A 17,290-nucleotide genomic window follows, 5' to 3' on the forward strand; every position below is an offset into this window, starting at 1 on the left:
GCTGTCATGTGGATTAACCTACAGCTATATTTACTGTAAACTTCTGCATCTGTTTTTTGGAAATTGCCGGGTCACAGAGACAACTCTCTGACCAATCAGTGGTCTGCAGTGTTTACACGTCACGTTTTAGTATCTGTTCCCCAGTCTTGGAACCTTGGTGGAGGTTCTACCAAAAAACTAGTACCGGGTACCAGATTCCAGGTTGTTTTTCATAATGGAAACACAAAAAGGCCGAGTCGAGTCGAGCCGGTACCACGTAGTGGAAATGCAGCATAAGGGACATTAATTATATATACGGTATGTAAACCTTTAAATTGCCTAGTTTTAATACAAGGCTCCTGGGTATAGTTTCAACTTGGTAGCGTGTGTGATTGACAGATTAGTGGCACAAGCCGCCATTGAAACAGTGCAAGTAGGAGGAGTGTTTGATTCATGCTGTTTCCAGGTGATCCTGATAGCAGCATTTTTAAGGGATGAAAAGGGGGGCAACAGAGTCAGATTTATGTATGGACCCACCCACAGGGATTCTCAGTGGGCCTCCCACTCCTCATCTGAGACCTCGTCAGGGGGAATGGTGCGGGTGTTGCTCGCCCGGATGCTGCTGATGTTGGTGAGAGAGAGGAGGTTTGCGATCCCCAACAGACTCACACCAGTACCGTCCAGATTCACCTGAGCGAGATGCATGTGTCTCAGCAATTTCAGACCTGTGGACAAATGCACATTTCAGTTAACACACCTGTTGTGGCTGAAGTAAAACAAAACATCTGGTCGGTGTGTGTCACTTTACCGTGGTCTGTGATCCGTGTGCGGCTAAGATTAAGCTTAACCAGCTGATTGCAACGGATTATTCCCCTTCTGATCACTGTGTCTCCCACTTGAGTGCTGGCCAAACCCAAAACCTGGAAAACAGAAGCACAGCATTTAGTATCAGCATCCCTCAAAAATATTTAACAGATGTTTTAGCTTTTTTTAAAAAAATTCCTGTATCATGGAAACCACAGATTTGCCTGATAGTTTATAATAACACTGGAGAATTTCATGTATTTCACTGAAAGAAGTGGATAAGTAAAGGAAAACAGTGGGTGGAATATGTAGGTTGGAAAGCTAATTGGATGAAATGTATTTTTCAATTCAATTCAACTTTATTTGTATAGCCCAATATCACAACAAGGTTATCTCAAAGGGCTTTACAGAGGCAGTTGGAGTAAACAACAGTCAAATAAACAGCAAGAAAATGAGTAGTGTCCAGGGCATCCCCCGTCCTTAGACCCTCCTTCTCGGCAAGGAAAAACTCAAAACCCAGTTTTGCCAATAAATGACCTGAAGGTGTGGCAGACAGGTGATGAGGTCAGCTACTCCTCTGCTGGTGACAGCTGTTCGATCCAAACACAGATCCTGCAGCTCCTGAAGGCCACGCAGAGAGGGAAGCCCCGCATCCGACACCTGAGTGTTGCTAAGTGACAGCTTTTTTAACCTACACAAAGAACATGAGGTGATTATTTTAACTCATGCTTGACACAATCATGCTAAAAAAAAAAGCAAAACAACAGTGCAAAAGTACAATCAGTGTGACTGGCCTGGTCATAGTGGACAGGCTGCTGACTCCTTGGTCTGTGACGTGGGTGTAGTCTGTCAGGTCCAGTTCTGAGAGCAGAGACAGGCTTGATAGGAAGGACAACCCACTGTCAGTTACAGAGTGACGCCCAGGGAGGGTCAGCTGAGTCAACTTAAGACCTGAGAGAAAAGACGATGAAGCAGGAAATTATTTTATAATAATAATAACGGATTAGATTTATATGGCGCTTTTCTATTTAGACAAACTCAAAAGGATGTACATTTGATCCATTATTCATTCACTCACACATTCATACACTGGTGGTGGTAAGCATTCATACACCAGTGTGAGTGACACTGGGGGTAAGGTGGGTGAAGTGTCTTGCCCAAGGACACAATGGCACATGACTAGGACTGACTGGGATTCGAACTGCCAACCCTCTGGTTGTTGGACATTATTGCTCTACCTCCTGAGTCACAGCTGCCCACTTTTATTTAACACAGAACTGTCTATTTCACTGTCAGAGTACTTGCTCTTTATCCAAATAAAAATTCCAGACTTTTTCAAAACAGCCATTTTTCCCCCATGACCTTGACTTTATGTATGTGTTTTATACCTACATGCCTATTTTTTTTGTTTAAGATTGTACCTGTTGTGTGTTGTACAAAAGTTCATTTTAATAAATGCATGAATGCATAATTCATAGTAAATGAATGACAGAAATGTTTTCAAAACATGAAAATCACAAAAGTGCATGGATATCACACAAACAGGTTTCACTAGAATCATTCCAGAGCCGACCGGTTAATGAAATCATATCAAGTTTTTTATACATTTCCTCATGTATTTCTTATCTTACAAGATTATGTGCCTTTGAGCATACTCTAAAATTCAACTGATAACATTTTTTCCCCATACTTTATTAAGACTTCCACACAAAATTTCAGACTTTTCAAGGTCTGGAAAACAGCATTTCAAAATTACATACTTTTTAAGACTTTCAAGACCTGTGCAAGTACCCTGACTGTCTAGCCTGCTGTTAAATGAATGGGGCTTTCCATTTACACACCTGAGATGATCTGCAGGGTGCGATTGCCATCCACTACTGGGATTCCTGCCAAACTGAGGGAAGACAGGGCAGGATGGTGGGCGAGGTGTTCCAGTGGTCCCTCTGTGACACCAGTACCATCTAGATTGAGTGTCTGTAAGCTGCACAGCTGAGCCAAAGCGGACACATCCGTAACCTGGCAGAGACAAAGTTATATCATGAGAAAACAGTTCATAACTACCTGTTCTGTTGACATGATGGATACAACACACGCAAGTAGTGCTGAAGTACCTTTGTCTGCTTGATGCTGAGGAGTCGAAGCTGTGGCACACAGGTGGGCAGAAGCACCAGAGTGGCTTCAGTCACTGCAGTCTGGTTCAGGCTGAGCTGAGACAGACAAGACGGGGCGGAGTGAAGATACTTCACCATCCCCGCATCAGTGACTTTGGTCTGGTCCAGGGACAGGAAACATAGGCTCTTTAATCCTTGAAGACAGTAAAAAGAAATGTCTTTATTTGAAGAAAACATGAAAAGCAAATCCATTAATCTCTAAATGGGAGTATTTAACACAAGGCAGCTTATGTTGGGATCTGGCATTCTTACACATAACTGTACCAAAGAGTCCTGTTACATAATCTATTATATTCCTTATTCGTCTTTGAGCTGGGTTTAGCCTTGTTCAAGTGTGTGCTAAAGTGTGTAAAGAGCCAAACCTGTAATATGCTGCAGGCAGGAGTCGGTCAGTTTGCTACAGGCGGACAGGTTGAGATACTGGAGTTTGACCAGGCTGGGCAGGATTGATAGGCCAACGTCTGGGAAAAACCAGACCAAGAAAGGGATGTATAAGCAGATAAACTGCAAACAATAAAAAAAAAAAAACCATATTCAAGAATTACACTGTTTTTATTTTACCAGTGATGAGAGGTGAGTTGACCAGACTGAGATGCTTTAGTGCGGTGAATGCGCGTAACTGCCGCAGGAGCTCATTGGTGGAGTACGGGTAGCAGTTAAGGACAAACTTCTGCAATGGACAGCCAAAAAACAGCTCGAGAGTGCGAGGACGTAGGAGCCTCTCACGGGACATGTGATTGAGCAGAAGCTCGGCTAGCTCTGGGGTCAGACCTGCCAGACTGCTGCTGTACTGCATGCTGGGAGCTGAAAGGAACAAGAATGACCAGAAGGAGTCAAGTATAAGTATGTGACATATGCTCTGAAAAAAACCTCTCTCTGTCTTCATCTTACCGGTCATGAGGTGGACAGTTGCACGGGTGGCCAAGGCACAAAGGGACTGCACGCTGGGTGTCCTGAACGGTTTTTTAGGGGGCGACGGCTGGCCCTGGGAGGAGCGGGCGTCCTCCTGCTGTGCAGCTCTCTGAAGGCGCTCCACTGCAGCTTGACCTGCAGCAACTGGTGCCACTGGACCTCCAGCCTCTGGATCTGCTGGGTCCTCCACCTCCCTGCAAGACACATCACACAACAGGAACACAACAGTCTCTCACACACTCTGTATTTCCACAATATCAGTGTCTTAGAGTGAAAGTATAAAAGTCTTATCCACCTTTACCTTTGTTGTTTTACAGGGTTGGAATGAACATACATATTTATTACTCATTCTCTTTTTTTCAGATACAACAAGAAAATATAAGAAATGTGCACAGCCTTAAAACACAATAACTGAACTAAGTGTGGCCCCTGACCCCAAGACAAGAAGCAATGCAAACAATTACAAAAACGTGTGTTAAACCTGATATAAAAAAAAAATTAATACATTAAACCTCTATTTATGAACAACAGGATTAAAGACATGGAAAGTGTAAAGGGAGGTCACACTAAATACTACCTAACTTTGGTTTACAGAAACTATTTTTTTTTTAACTTGAAACTTGTTTTTACTGTTGTACATACTTCACACATAGCCAGATTGGATCTAACACAGAAACTGAGAAATGCATATCTGTGGTCATTATGACTTTACTAAACCAACAAACCCAAAGGTAAGACATGTGCACAGAACTGTATGTATAATTTGTCATATTTCAGTATGAAGCCTTGTTTTGAGTCACAAAACTTAATGCATTACCCTGTAAACAAACTCAACACTTATTGTATCTATTTCAAATTAAAGGCCTACTAGTATTTCAACAGGCAAGCGTCCATTTTGAAAGAGGGCTTTTAATGTTACAGGGTAACTTGTTTTATTATCCCTGTAGAAATTCAGTCTCTGCATTTTGCCCATCCTGATATACACACACGGTACATTAGCAATTAGCATTAGCACACAGCAGATGATAAGAGCAGTCAGCTGCCAACTCCAGATGCTCATCAACAGCGTGATCAGAGACACTAACAGGAGAATTATCCTATATGTACTGTTTTTTAATGGTGGGGGACAGTGGGGGAAACCTGTACAGTGGAATGTGTTGTGAATGTCAGACTTGGAAGATCTATAAGCGACACTTGTCATTGTAAATCTGGTTCTTGAACATTACTACAAACTTCATTAAAATACATACACATGCAGTGACAAAAATCAAACAATCACTGATAAATTATCCAAAGTGTTGAAAATAGTAAAAGCAAAGCAGTAATAATATACCTAATCTTAGCTTAACCGGTTAGCGCATTATATGACATGCACCAGCAGCTTATCCACCCTTGTTTTTCTCTCTGGGCCTATATACGAGGGCTGGGCCAACCAGGCCTCCAGCCATTATTACAAGGCTTTTCTTTGACTCTTTGTATTTCCAGGGGTTATTCTGTATATAACCCCTGGAAATACTGTTAACATAGCAGAATTACCACACCATTGAATCCAAGCCAAACCACTATGAGTTAACAGTTGAATTATAACCATTCATTGGTAACTGGTCCTTGCCATTTTTACAGCATCAGGATAACAAGTCATTTAATTCATCAAAATAATTCATTTTAATCAGTTGAAAAACCCCAACTGCACATTTTTAACAAAATATTTTAAGAGGAATGCTTACTAAATCATGTAATTTTAGTTCTAACACAGCTCTAAAATGACATTCTGTCTAGACACCCACCTGAGTCGATTGCCTTGCTCTGGCCAGTGGTGCCTGGGCTCAAATCCTCCATGAAGCCTGTTCTCTGGAAAGAAAGGCAGCCTCGGCATTCCTGGGGAAATTACACAAGCAGCAACAGCAGTTGTAGTCCAAACATTTCTCATATCACTACTCACATCGATTAACGTCAAAGAAAGCCATTCTCTAAGGTCTGTAAACATCATACTGCCTGATTTTAAGCATCATTATAGTCTGTCTATGAAGGTATTAAGTATTTCAATGCTATATATCACACCTGTAATCACCTCTAACATAATCATCCTGCTTTCTAGATCTTCACTAACTAGTTTCAACTGTGATTGCACTCTTATTACATTGGCCTGACATACATTCAGAATACTATCAAAACCACATGCTCTAAAAGACTAAAAATGATTGGTTGACAGAACCTTACTGGTCCTCAGTGGTGGGGCTCAGCAGCTTTGACCCTATGTTCTGTGTGTTACACTGTAAGGGGTTATTCACCTACATTATTTGCTAATCCTAATCTTTCTTACATATGACACACATTACTAAGGCAGTCAGTGTAATGGTCTGCGCAATAAGCAAGTTATGCAATAATATGTATAGTGCAATATTTACAGTGAAAGGCCAGGGCCATCTGTTTCTTATATGCATGACTGAAAAGTTGTACATGGATGAAATATTGATACAAATGGAGACAGGAGGGGAAACGAGAAGGGTAAAGTAAACAAGGTGAAAGGCAAGAGAGGGTTAAAGAGTGTATATCATCAATGAGGAGCAGCACCATTAGGAATGTGACGTGGCTCTCCCTCTTCTTCTTGGTCTTCATCAACCTCTATGCCAGCAGCCTCATCAGGATTACCAGGAACCAACCTCTGGCCTCGCCCTGTTGAACCCCACCAGAAATCATCCAATAAACAAACAGTGATTACATTTTTAGCCAATAACTTTGTCATTTTAATGTGTAGTTTGCTAGTATTATAGTAAAGTATAGTATTTAATACCCCAAACATGAGAAGGACCAGAAAGTGAAGGACCAATTTCAGGTATTCCTGCATAATTCACCGCCTCCTCCCACACCTGGTTAGGTAACGGAGGGGGAAGAATAGGGTCCAGCCCCCCTAGCCCCTCTCGGACAGGTAAATGTGGCAGAGGAAGAGGAAGAGGAAGGGAAGGAGGAGCCTGCTCATTTTGTCCTGCTGATGGAGGTTCTGCCGGACTGGGTGGATCGTGGGGTGTGTCTGGGGGAGTGGTCTGAATACACAGTGCGGCGTTAGGAGTGAGGCCGAGAGAACGCAAGGAGCAAGTGAGCTCCGCCTCCCCGAAGCGCTTCCGTGGAAATCCCTGAAGGAGAGAAAAGGACGCTAGGGACGGGTGCCGGTCAGTGATGTGCTCCATGACACTGCGCAGAGGGGCGTCGGCTGGGAAACGTTCACGCATCGACTCACCGGAAGGAAGTCGAATCTACAGGAAAACAAAAGATTCAATAATTGCAATTTCACTGTCTTAATCGTTGTGTTTCAGAATGTGTTCTTCCTCTACTCACCATCAGAGTGGACAATTTAGCCACTTTACTAATATATTCAGTGATTTTTCAGACCAGTGACTAAAATCTATCAGAAAACTAACTAGCGACAAATCTAGCAAGTTTTTCTGGTGTTATTGGAGACTTGGAGACTCTGGCGTAAAAGCACGTATCTTTTTTTGTCTACAGCAAATCCCTGCATTGAACAGAAATCACTTCCATTGCCACTGACAGTTTTTCTACTGTTTCTTTTTGTTCCATTTAAATTGGTAATGTAGACTGAAAACTAAAAATGTTCATCTTTTACTGTGACCTGTTGTAGGCTCTTAAGGGGACTGTAAGGTTAAAAACCAAACCAAACTTAAGAAAATTAAGCTAAAAAGTAAACAAACAAATAAATAACCTCAGTAACTCCACCAATGTCTCATTTGGGTCATTTTATTCCAGAGGAGGGTTGGAATTATAACATTAACAAAAAACAAAACAAAAAAAACAAAACAAGAATTGACAAAGTATAATTCATTTGTAGTTCTAAACATATTTAAGGTGTTTTTATACTCACTTTTTGTCTTTCCCACATTGTTCATCAGAATTACATGTATATTTCAGATGGTGCACATTAGGTAATGACATCATTGAGCAACTTTTAGGACAGCCAGTGGCTACTTTTCTTGCTGAGGAGTTGGCAACACTGCTCACCATAAGAATACAGTTGTTGTCCACATTTGTCTGAATCTTTCCCCCAAGTTTCTGCCCATCACCAGTTGGAGACGTCTCTATAGCAGCACCAGTCTGGATCTTCTCCTGCAAGCTCTTCCGATCTTCTGCTATTCGCTTCAACACCAGCTCACGCTCCTGGCAGACCAACAAGCATTAGATGAGATGTTTTCCTCAAAGATGAAGCATCAAATGCATTGATTAAAATATTCTCCTCTGTGTCTAATGACAAAGAGTAATATGAGAAGTATTTTTTCAAGTAGTTCTGACCTGTTTCTTTTGTCGTCTTTCTGCTCTGGCCTCCTGTGCGATACGTTGTCTCTGTTGTTCTTCAAAGTCACCCTTGTCCAGTTTGATACGGGACTCCACTGGTAGTGGGTCAGTAGACAGGTTACATGACTGTGATGGTCTTAGCACCAACGAAGGACATCCTATAAAAATTCATAGAGAGTCAAATGAGATTCAACCACAGACACAAACAGCTAAATCTGCATATGTGGCTGGCCAATTTTTTTGGCTGTTCAGCGGGGGGATTGCAACAAAGTACCTGAGTTTAAAAAGAACTAATAAGACTGAAATAATGGAGAACATATGACCACAAATCAAACTCTACAAAAATGCAGTTGTTCCAACACTACATAGCTATAAATGATTCCTTTACTCCACTATAACTTTTAGTGAACACGAATAACTTTAATGAGCATAAACTACTTGCTTGCATCATACCTTTACCTTCACTAGGAGATTTTTGTGAACCAGAAGTGTTTGCAGGCTCTTTGGGAGGATTGAATGCAGAAAAAGCTGTTTCTGCTGGCTGTGATGACTGTTTTATCAACCTATGGCGTGGAACCTGACCCTGTAAAAGCCTGTGAACATATAAGAAATACATGGAATATTACTGACAATGACTTGGAAAGTGTATTTCAAGACAGGGCAGCGTTTATTAGTTTATATAACTGTTTCCACTGATTCTGAGTCAAAGAGTCGAAATAATATTAATAACTCACCACTCAGCTGCCTCTGGTACAGAAAAATGTCCTGCTTGCACAGCTGCCTGGATCTGTTCCTCTGAGAAGCCCATCTCACTGAGAGTGAGGAATAAATCTCCAATAGTCTGTTTTACAGAAACCCAACAAAAAACTGTCAATGAACTACCAACCAAATGTAAAAAGTATGTCAACAAGGGCTTGATGACTTCCTTTACAATGCATTTCTAAGCAGTTCCACAAACATTAGCTAGTGGTGTAAAATTTGTAAGGCTCATGTTTTAATGTCTGAAGCAATATTAAATAAAATGTTCAGTGCAAACAATGTATGGGCAGCACCTGACTATAAGATGATATAAGATATTCTAAATGATTTTTTTTGCTCCTCATAGCCATTAAGCTCCTCGAACCTACTTGTGAAAAATTAAGACCATATTATTTTTAATTTTTGTGCTGCATTCACTGGATCAAACTTCCTTCTTTGTGGTCAAATACATCATTGACATATTACTTCTTTTTAAACCGTTTTGCCCTTTCTTGTTATAGATATTTAACATTTCTCTGTATGGAATACGAATGGTTAAATGATCGTTTAACCACAGGGTTATCATCAAATTGGAGGGGAAAATGAATCAAATTTGTGTTACTTGAACGCTTGTTTACTATATGGTCATTAACTACTGATGTTTGCTCTTTGTTAGCTTTGACAAAAGCACGTATTTATTTCTGTGCCTTTGTCCCAAGTAGCTAAATGTATCTAACAAAGACTGACTATCCACCATAGTTTTTAAAGTCTCCAATATCTAAATTCACGTTAACAGCTAGTTAATAAAGTTTTCAAGTAGTTAGTCTCGTATTGTCAGATTGCATGCTTTTATTCGCAGTAAAATGAACGAAATAAAAGTTGAAGTCAGGGGACTAGCTAACAGACAGCTAACGCTAAAGATGTTGTCCTGTCTATACGGTGGGGGGATGTCAACAAACAACGTTAGCATGACAGCTAGCTAAATGTTAGATGATAAAGAACGCAAGCGAAGCTAATGCTAAAGTAGCTAGCAGCTAATATCTCCATGGATTATACTGTCACGGTGAATGCAGGTATGCTATTTCCACCTTACCGAAGAGGCAGCAGAACTCATGTCGTTGTTTCAACGTTACTGTAGATAAAACAGAGGGAAACTAAAATGAATGAATAACTTTGTTGACGTCCCAGTTTGGGCTGCGGAGTAGTCTTGCTAGCATAGCAAGACTGACCTCTCCCCCTTTGACTTGTGGATTGACAGAGTATAAACAAGGAACCAGCCTATCGGCGGTGCGGAGATTTTATCCACCGACAGCGAGTGCAAACCCAGTCTGCGTTGAATGACTAAACACATAAACCACAGACACCGCCCCAACGGAATCTTAATCATTAAAAACGGAAACTAGATTGTAGTTTCCGTTTTTAATGATTAAGATTCCGTAAAGATACAGCACGTAGATGTTAGCAGAAATGTGACAAAAAATCTTGAAAGTAAATGTTTCACTTTACCCACTGTAGGATAAACCTTCTCAGGGAGACAAATTCAACGACTGAAATTAATACAAATGTGAAATAAACTAAAAAAAAAAAAAAAAAACCGAACAGGTTAAATCATTTATAGCATAATTATCACAGTGAGCAGGTGTGATTCCAGGCTGCAGTAGCAGTAATCCACCAGTAGGGGTCTCTCTCACTCCGCATGTCTGTGTTTACATCAGGACCAGTGTCTAAACTGCTGAGCAGCTGGCCTCACACACTGTTCTCTATACAAGTCTATGAAATAAAACTGTTTTGTGAGTATCTAAATCAAGATAAAACTATTTAGTTATGTAAAATTAGATATGCTGTTGGTATTTCTACTATAATGTGTATAACTTAAATATGTTCAACACTGAAAATAAGACAAACAGACTATAATTACTTTACCACCAACTTTTAATGAATGCAGAAACCCTGTCACACATTGTTATTGCCACCTATAAAAAGTCTTTATAGGAACTGAAAGTGCAACCATGAGATAAAATATGTTGTTAAGTTAGATAAGTCTTCATAAACCTGCTCCTGGACAGTCCACGAAGCTAAGTTACATATCCGTATAACTAAATCTACCAAACACAATCCATAACTTTTAGATTTACTCCAAGCTTTTATGAACAAATACATAATTATCAAATTAAATATAGAAATATATAAATGGGATTTTCACAGAAAAATACAAAATGCAGAGACTAAAATTAATATTAAATGGCAATAATCACTTTGGAAATGTTAAATGTACAGAAAAAAATAATTTGTACAAAAAAACCCCCCACTACAATAATGTCTTTAAGGGTTAATTTTCATATTGATATTACACCATGGTTTTCTACCATGGTAATCATCATCATGGTAAACAGTAAAATAGATTAAGATCATCAGAATCTATAATTTTGGTATTAATTAAGAGTGAACATGAAAGTTTAACAGCCCTTCAATGTGGATAAACTTTATGTAACCTAGATTTCTTAAAACTATATTTTTTTAAACTTATGTGAGTTTCACCTCTTTGAACATAATACTACAACCACTACTATTAAAACAACAACTACTACTACTTCTACTACGACTAATAATAATAATAATAATAATAATAATAATAATAATAATAATAATAATAATAATACATTCTAGACACTCAAGGACACTGCACACAATTCAACAATCAATAAAACAATAGATATATCCAACATACAATAACATAATGGTATTTTGAGTAGAAAGTCTTAAATAATCCGCAGATTTTTCGGCCAGTATTGTTTCTCCTCATGCAGGAGGTCACGACTTCTAAAGGATGTCTTATTCTCCAGGATGCTTCCCCTCAGGCCTTCATTAGAAATATGAATCATCGCTTTACGCAGGCGCGACGACACGTGTCAAGTTACAGGAAATAACGAAACACCGGAAATACGTTGTGGACTTACAAAATAAAGGCACGTAGTAATATTTAATACGAACATACAAATACCCCCTTCGGCTTTTAATACGCACGCCTCACCGGAAGTTGGACCTAATTTAGCCATTTGGACACCGGTTGAGCCAGTCATTCAGCGAGAGTTGAGGCACCGGTGAGTAAATAAGCGTATAATCTGTACATGAATGTGAGGTCTGGTTTTGTGAAATTATATTTTTGACTCGAATTGTTTTTATGTTGAAGGTGAGTCCGTTTTTACTGATAACTGATTTTCCTGTGAGGAGAGGAGGCGACACTGACAGTAATAACTGTCACACATGACTGTCTGCTGCTGGCGGATGACTTCGCTTTGTTACTGTTCCTTTTAACCAGGTAATGTAAAAAAAACCGATATATTTGTAATATATTTTATTAGTACATATTTTGTTGCTGTAGAAGCCGCTTTCGAGTCCAGGGAGAAATTAATAAAAGCACATTACGGTAGTTTTCATCCTAGCAAGCTAGCGGTTCCTCCCCCATAAGACAGCAGCTACAGAGGAAAAATTTGATAGTCATCATATTAAAAAAAAAAAAAAAAAAAGTTGTCTGGAATGAGTATGTATCAACTTAGAGTGTTGTCTTTTTTTATTGTTATCATGATTTCTTTTTGACATTTAAAATAGTTATGTTCAGGATGGGGGTCATTTGTTCATTCATTTTTAATGGCATCTGATCTTTTTGGTTTCTCTGGTGAAATAATATCATTATTGCAAAGTTGGCAAATTAATGTGTTTTTATGCATATTATCCATCACTTGACTTTGACCAGGATTTTACGTGGGTGTTTTAAAGTGTTGATTTTATATATGACTTTCTGTCTTACACCTACACTTGGTTGTCAATGGAAACTTTGTAAAACTGCTTTAGTTCATTAGTGGTTAAACTGTGACACTGACACACATGGTCAGGTAATAAAATGAAACAGACTAAAGCTGAATAGGCCTTTTTGGACAGCAGGTGCAGTTTATTAACATAATGATGGCTGTATTGCATTGCAGTAATTACCAGACTGCTCCATTGTTGTTGTTATTAGTTTCACCTGTGTTTTTCTTAAATATCTGTCATGAAAAAAAGCTGTTGATATGAAGCACTTGGTAAACATAAAGACCCAATTGTGTGCTGTCATGCTAGAAAACCTATCAAGATTCATATGAATGGTGTGAATTTAATCAGCTTGTAAAGGAAGGCATGATCAAAAAAACTATTATTAGGACTCGCTAAGGTCCATGTTTGGAGCTACAGTCTGTTCTTCTGTCACAGTGCTAATAAATGTCAGGACATGGACTCTTACAGGATGAAAGAAGAATGTACCTCCTCCATCAACCCATATGTATCAGTGCTATGTGTACTCCAGGTTATATGAGATATATTATTCTATTATTATGACATATTTTCTGTGATGTAAAGCCTAGACATGGGATAAAGTGCTTATCTGGAAATGATTACATCTAAGGGAAACAAACCACCGTGACATTTCTATTTGACAAAAATGACCATTCCAAGGACTCATAAGATAGTGGAATCTGAAATGTTTGTCTTAGTGAATCTGACCTTGTTCAATCTTAGAGGAAAATAAGCTCTCTAAATTCCAGAGCTATTGAGCTTCCTTTTTGTGGCATAATCCCGTGCGTGGCTTGAGCCGCGTAGGCCAGGTTCATCTTATCTCTGTGATCTCACTCTCAGCTTTTGTTTGTTTTTCTTTGCTTTGGTGAAGTATGTCAAATAGACTTATTGTGAACTGATTTGTCACAACAGTGTGTGTTTTGCAGGGGAAAAAAGTGCCAAAGCAGCAAACAGTTGAGCACATTCCTGGTGTAAATTGCTTGGTCATGCAGAAGGCGAGGAAGGAAAAGAGGTAGATAGTAAGTGTTTTTTTGTTTTTTTTCTTCATGCCTCTTGGCACTTGAATGTTACCTTCCCTCTGCTGATAAAATGACTCAGTTTTATGTCAGTCCTTCAAGTTAAAATAGTACGTCTAATATTACGAATGCTGTAATTTTAGGCCTATTTATAGTCAGCTAGAGATTGTGGGGTCACTGTTTATACGCGTGAGCCTGGCTGTTACTGTGCTCTAATTTTGTAGTCTACTAAGTTGCATCTGATTATATTAGCATTTTGGCAGGACACCTCGGAGACCATGTAGTTTGGGCTGCTCTCTTCTCACATTAAGGCCCATTAAGCAGCTTGCAGTTGTAGTGTCTTTGAACAACTACTTACAGAATCACATTAGACATGGTGAGGCAGCCTTGGTCATTCCCTTCACCACCCACCTCTGTGATTTCAACCCTGGGACAAGCTCTCCCATGAACGGTAAATTTTACACACTCATGCCTTTTATCTTCAGTTCTATAAGCCTTCTATTTGTGTTGTTCACTACATTAATCGTGTTGTGTTGTTTCCCACAATACAGATAAATAGCTGGTTCATATGATCATGTGAGATTTTAGCTTTTTAGATTGTGTTCCAGTAACCCAGAGGATCCTTTATTCCTGCCCTAGTCTTAGTCCCATGCGAGTAAATACAGTTATTACAAGTGCACTGGGCCAAAACTTCACAATTACTGTGTTCTGTGAGAACACGGCTTTACCTGTTGTGCAGCTGGTGCAACATGAGCAGCCCTGGATGCAGTTCTGACAAAGTCTCACATCCGAGCTCCACAGCAGCTGCACTCGATTGGACGGGTCACTGGTGACTCTAAAATATATTGCCCAGTGGATGTTAAAAACAAACTATTAAATTTTAATGTTGTGTACACCATAAATGCAATTATTCAGCATCACTTTGTTTTATAGCAACTGCTTTATGCTCTTTCAGATCAGTGTATAATTCCTTTGCATGATGTATCACAGATGTGTAATTCATGGAAACATTGCTGTTAAACAAAAAAGAAATAGTAGCTCAGTTCTTTTTCAGTGTTTTTATTAGTAGGGGTATGGGATTTTTAAAGGATGATAGTTTGGAGCAAAAACAGCCAATACCATCTCCTGAAAGAAAGCAAAAGCTGTTGGAAATAAGCTTTCATTGACTTTATTGAAAGCTGAGCAGAACACCTAAGGCTAAAGAAGAAGTAAATAAATAAATAATGCGCATTAAGTAATTCTCAATGTTATGAATTAATCTGGAAGTTAATATCAAAACAACTGCAGTAAAATCTTGGCAATTCTATGTGCAGTTTTTATTTTTGAAGTTATTTTTTTCCCTCAAAAGTGAGTAATTTCTATTGAGACACTTAATATTAGACATCAGCTACTATTTTAGCCTAATTCTGCTTATACTGGCAGGTTATACAGTGTCCTCTTGTTGCTGATAATATGTCTGCACTGGCTAACTGTTTTTATATTGAACATATATTGAATTTCAGAGTTTAATACACAGGTTGATCTATGAAACTTAAGGAAATTCCAACAGCTGATGGACGTTAATCCTTTTAGTTTGTTGTATTCTGAGAATTGTTGATTGGCTCTTTAGGATTCTTCTATTGTGTTGTCAGTGGAAAAACATATGTGTTTGTTTCCATTTCTAATGCAAATTGGCCTCCTTTATTGGCCAACACACTCACCCCTCTTAAAGGTACATAAATGCCTTAGTGGTGATTGTGCTTTCTTTTCTGGCACAGAGGACAATGGGCAGGCATTACATAAGCTGCCAGGACTCGGTTGCCCCTCAAATCCCCCTACACCCCTGGACAGGTGGTGTCTTAGCTGAGCCCATGAAGGGCACAGAGTGAGATAAAGATGGGCATACATCAGCTGAGTGCAGCTGTTAGCTTTGCAAGGCTGGAGGTGTCCCAGTCAATGTGTGCACATAGTTTTAGCACAGTCATGCTGAAGCGCCGAATCCTGCCAAAGCTTCAGTGAAGTCGATGTGGCCAGAGCTGAGGGGAAGAGATGTCTGTATGGTGAAAGGCTCGAGACATGGCCGAGTAACTTCTAAAGTGCAGAGGGCTATTTCAGGCTAAACACTTAGGGCAACAGAGGCATAGCTATCAACATACACTACAGCCAAATCCCCACAGAGATCCGCAAACACAGCAGCTGTCAGTGGTATGGCTACATTATCAGGCTGGAAAAGAGACCTGACTGGGTGAGAGCACTGGGCCGGCTGCTGGTGAGTTTCTGACAGTTCACATTTTCCTGTCTACGTAGCTTTGGAAGGATGAAAGGAGGCTGCACAGATTTAACTCCTTTATGTTGTCATGATACAGTACTTTTTTTAGAGTAAACTGTTTGTCCTCATTTGACCAATTGAGTATGTTTTTCCTTACGTCTAGGAACATAGTCTAGTAGACTTGTTTTAGAGTTGAAGAGAAAAATAACAGGAAGCAGGAGAGAGAATTTCCGAGTTGTGTTAACACTTAGGATTAAAGCTAGAAAAACTTAGGGTGGGATGTTGTTTTGTAAAAATAAATACTTGTTTTAGCTGTTGTAAAGTGATATTCTTAGTTGTTATTCATTCAGAAGAGAAAAGGCACTTTGAAATCTACATCAGTTGTCTGGATGAAGTACAGAGTGCTTCATTTCATTAACTTCAGCCAAATGTGCAAGCCAAAACCTTCCAGCTGCCTCTACAAGTTGAATTAAAATGTCAGAAGCAAGAAAGAGCATAGTGACGTGTGCTATTCTATGCAGGTTAAGTGCTGAGGAGTAAGCGTGTTGTTTGTTGATCATGGTCAGAAAAAGGTGTTAAGTCAAAAAGTTGAAGTCACACCTCTGACTTTAACTTTGTGTCAGTGGATAATGCTATTATAAGCACACGGTTAGGGATGAGGAAAGCCCCAGACTTTGAAGTGGACTTCAATTTTAGCAGCTTGTGGCTTTGACTGTGTTTTTTTTCCCGCAAGACATGCATGTGACTCTATAGTGAGCCCACAGCCCAGGGGACAAACAATAATATCTCCCCCCAATACACACACACAAACACACTCTGGCTCCTCCCGGGGCTGAGTATTTCTTTAGCCCTAAGGCTCATATAAGCTGATGTGGAATGCAGCACTTGATTATTTGGCGAACTGGTAAGCAACTTGTTTAGATCACAGGACTGTTCTTTGTTCGCTGCAAAACACAATTAATCTGGCAGCTTTTATGACTTTAGGTTGGATTAATTGTGGAATAATGTTGATTCCTCCATGACATGACAAGTTATTTTTCCAGTGCCAAAGAATTTTAGAAACTCTGGAGTTCCAGTGGGTGTGTAAAGGAGAAATTCACCTAAAAAGTGACATTTTGTCGGTCTAAGAAGGCCATCCCCAACAATCACTTAGATGTACTTAATGTACCTTAAGTAGGTTTTCCCAAGAACTGTGCTTAAATATAAAATTGAAGTGACAGTATTTCCATTTTGTGCTACTTCATCCTTTGACATCACTACATCGTTGAAGTAAATATTGCACTTTTCAC

At 39.5% G+C, this 17,290-nt stretch overlaps 2 protein-coding genes across 4 annotated transcripts in view; one reads left to right on the forward strand and one right to left on the reverse strand.

The window, feature by feature from the left end:
* Positions 1-308: 308 nt before the first annotated feature.
* On the reverse strand, positions 309-10,217 carry LOC115410964 (uncharacterized). Of its 3 annotated transcripts, none has more exons than XM_030122819.1 (17): positions 10,003-10,217; positions 8,906-9,012; positions 8,625-8,764; positions 8,169-8,329; positions 7,881-8,036; positions 6,661-7,120; positions 6,441-6,542; positions 5,654-5,744; positions 3,846-4,060; positions 3,516-3,758; positions 3,312-3,415; positions 2,895-3,083; positions 2,625-2,799; positions 1,578-1,734; positions 1,321-1,474; positions 788-899; positions 309-704 (listed from the first exon to the last, which is right to left on the reverse strand). In XM_030122819.1, the coding sequence occupies exons 1-17, from the start codon at positions 10,021-10,023 to the stop codon at positions 529-531; spliced, it is 2,763 nt and encodes a 920-aa protein (XP_029978679.1). In that variant the 5' UTR covers positions 10,024-10,217; the 3' UTR covers positions 309-528. The 3 variants fall into 3 exon arrangements, with proteins under 3 accessions (XP_029978679.1, XP_029978680.1, XP_029978678.1); XM_030122820.1 differs by having other exon boundaries at positions 2,895-3,088; positions 3,317-3,415; positions 8,631-8,764; positions 10,003-10,216; XM_030122818.1 differs by having other exon boundaries at positions 2,895-3,088; positions 3,317-3,415; positions 10,003-10,214.
* Positions 10,218-11,949: 1,732 nt separating this feature from the next.
* Positions 11,950-17,290, forward strand: part of slc4a2b (solute carrier family 4 member 2b) — a 43,622-nt gene continuing 38,281 nt past the window's right edge. Inside the window, exons 1-2 of the mRNA XM_030122982.1 lie at positions 11,950-12,010; positions 12,100-12,228. The gene's annotated coding sequence lies outside the window, so the exon portion shown is untranslated. The remainder of the gene's footprint in view (positions 12,011-12,099; positions 12,229-17,290) is intronic.

The sequence above is a fragment of the Sphaeramia orbicularis genome, chromosome 20 (assembly GCF_902148855.1).
Source record: "Sphaeramia orbicularis chromosome 20, fSphaOr1.1, whole genome shotgun sequence".
Taxonomy (NCBI): Eukaryota; Metazoa; Chordata; class Actinopteri; order Kurtiformes; family Apogonidae; genus Sphaeramia; species Sphaeramia orbicularis.

What these genes read in the sequence shown, in the direction of transcription:
- LOC115410964 (XM_030122819.1), bottom strand. Translation starts at nt 10,023, where the DNA reads ATGAGTTCTGCTGCCTCTTCG. An exon ending in TGAGTTCTGCTGCCTCTTCG is followed by an intron (nt 9,013 to 10,002) that starts GTAAGGTGGAAA and finishes TCTGTAAAACAG; the next exon opens with ACTATTGGAGATTTATTCCT. An exon ending in CCTGTCTGCCACACCTTCAG is followed by an intron (nt 900 to 1,320) that starts GTCATTTATTGG and finishes TCTGTTTTCCAG; the next exon opens with GTTTTGGGTTTGGCCAGCAC.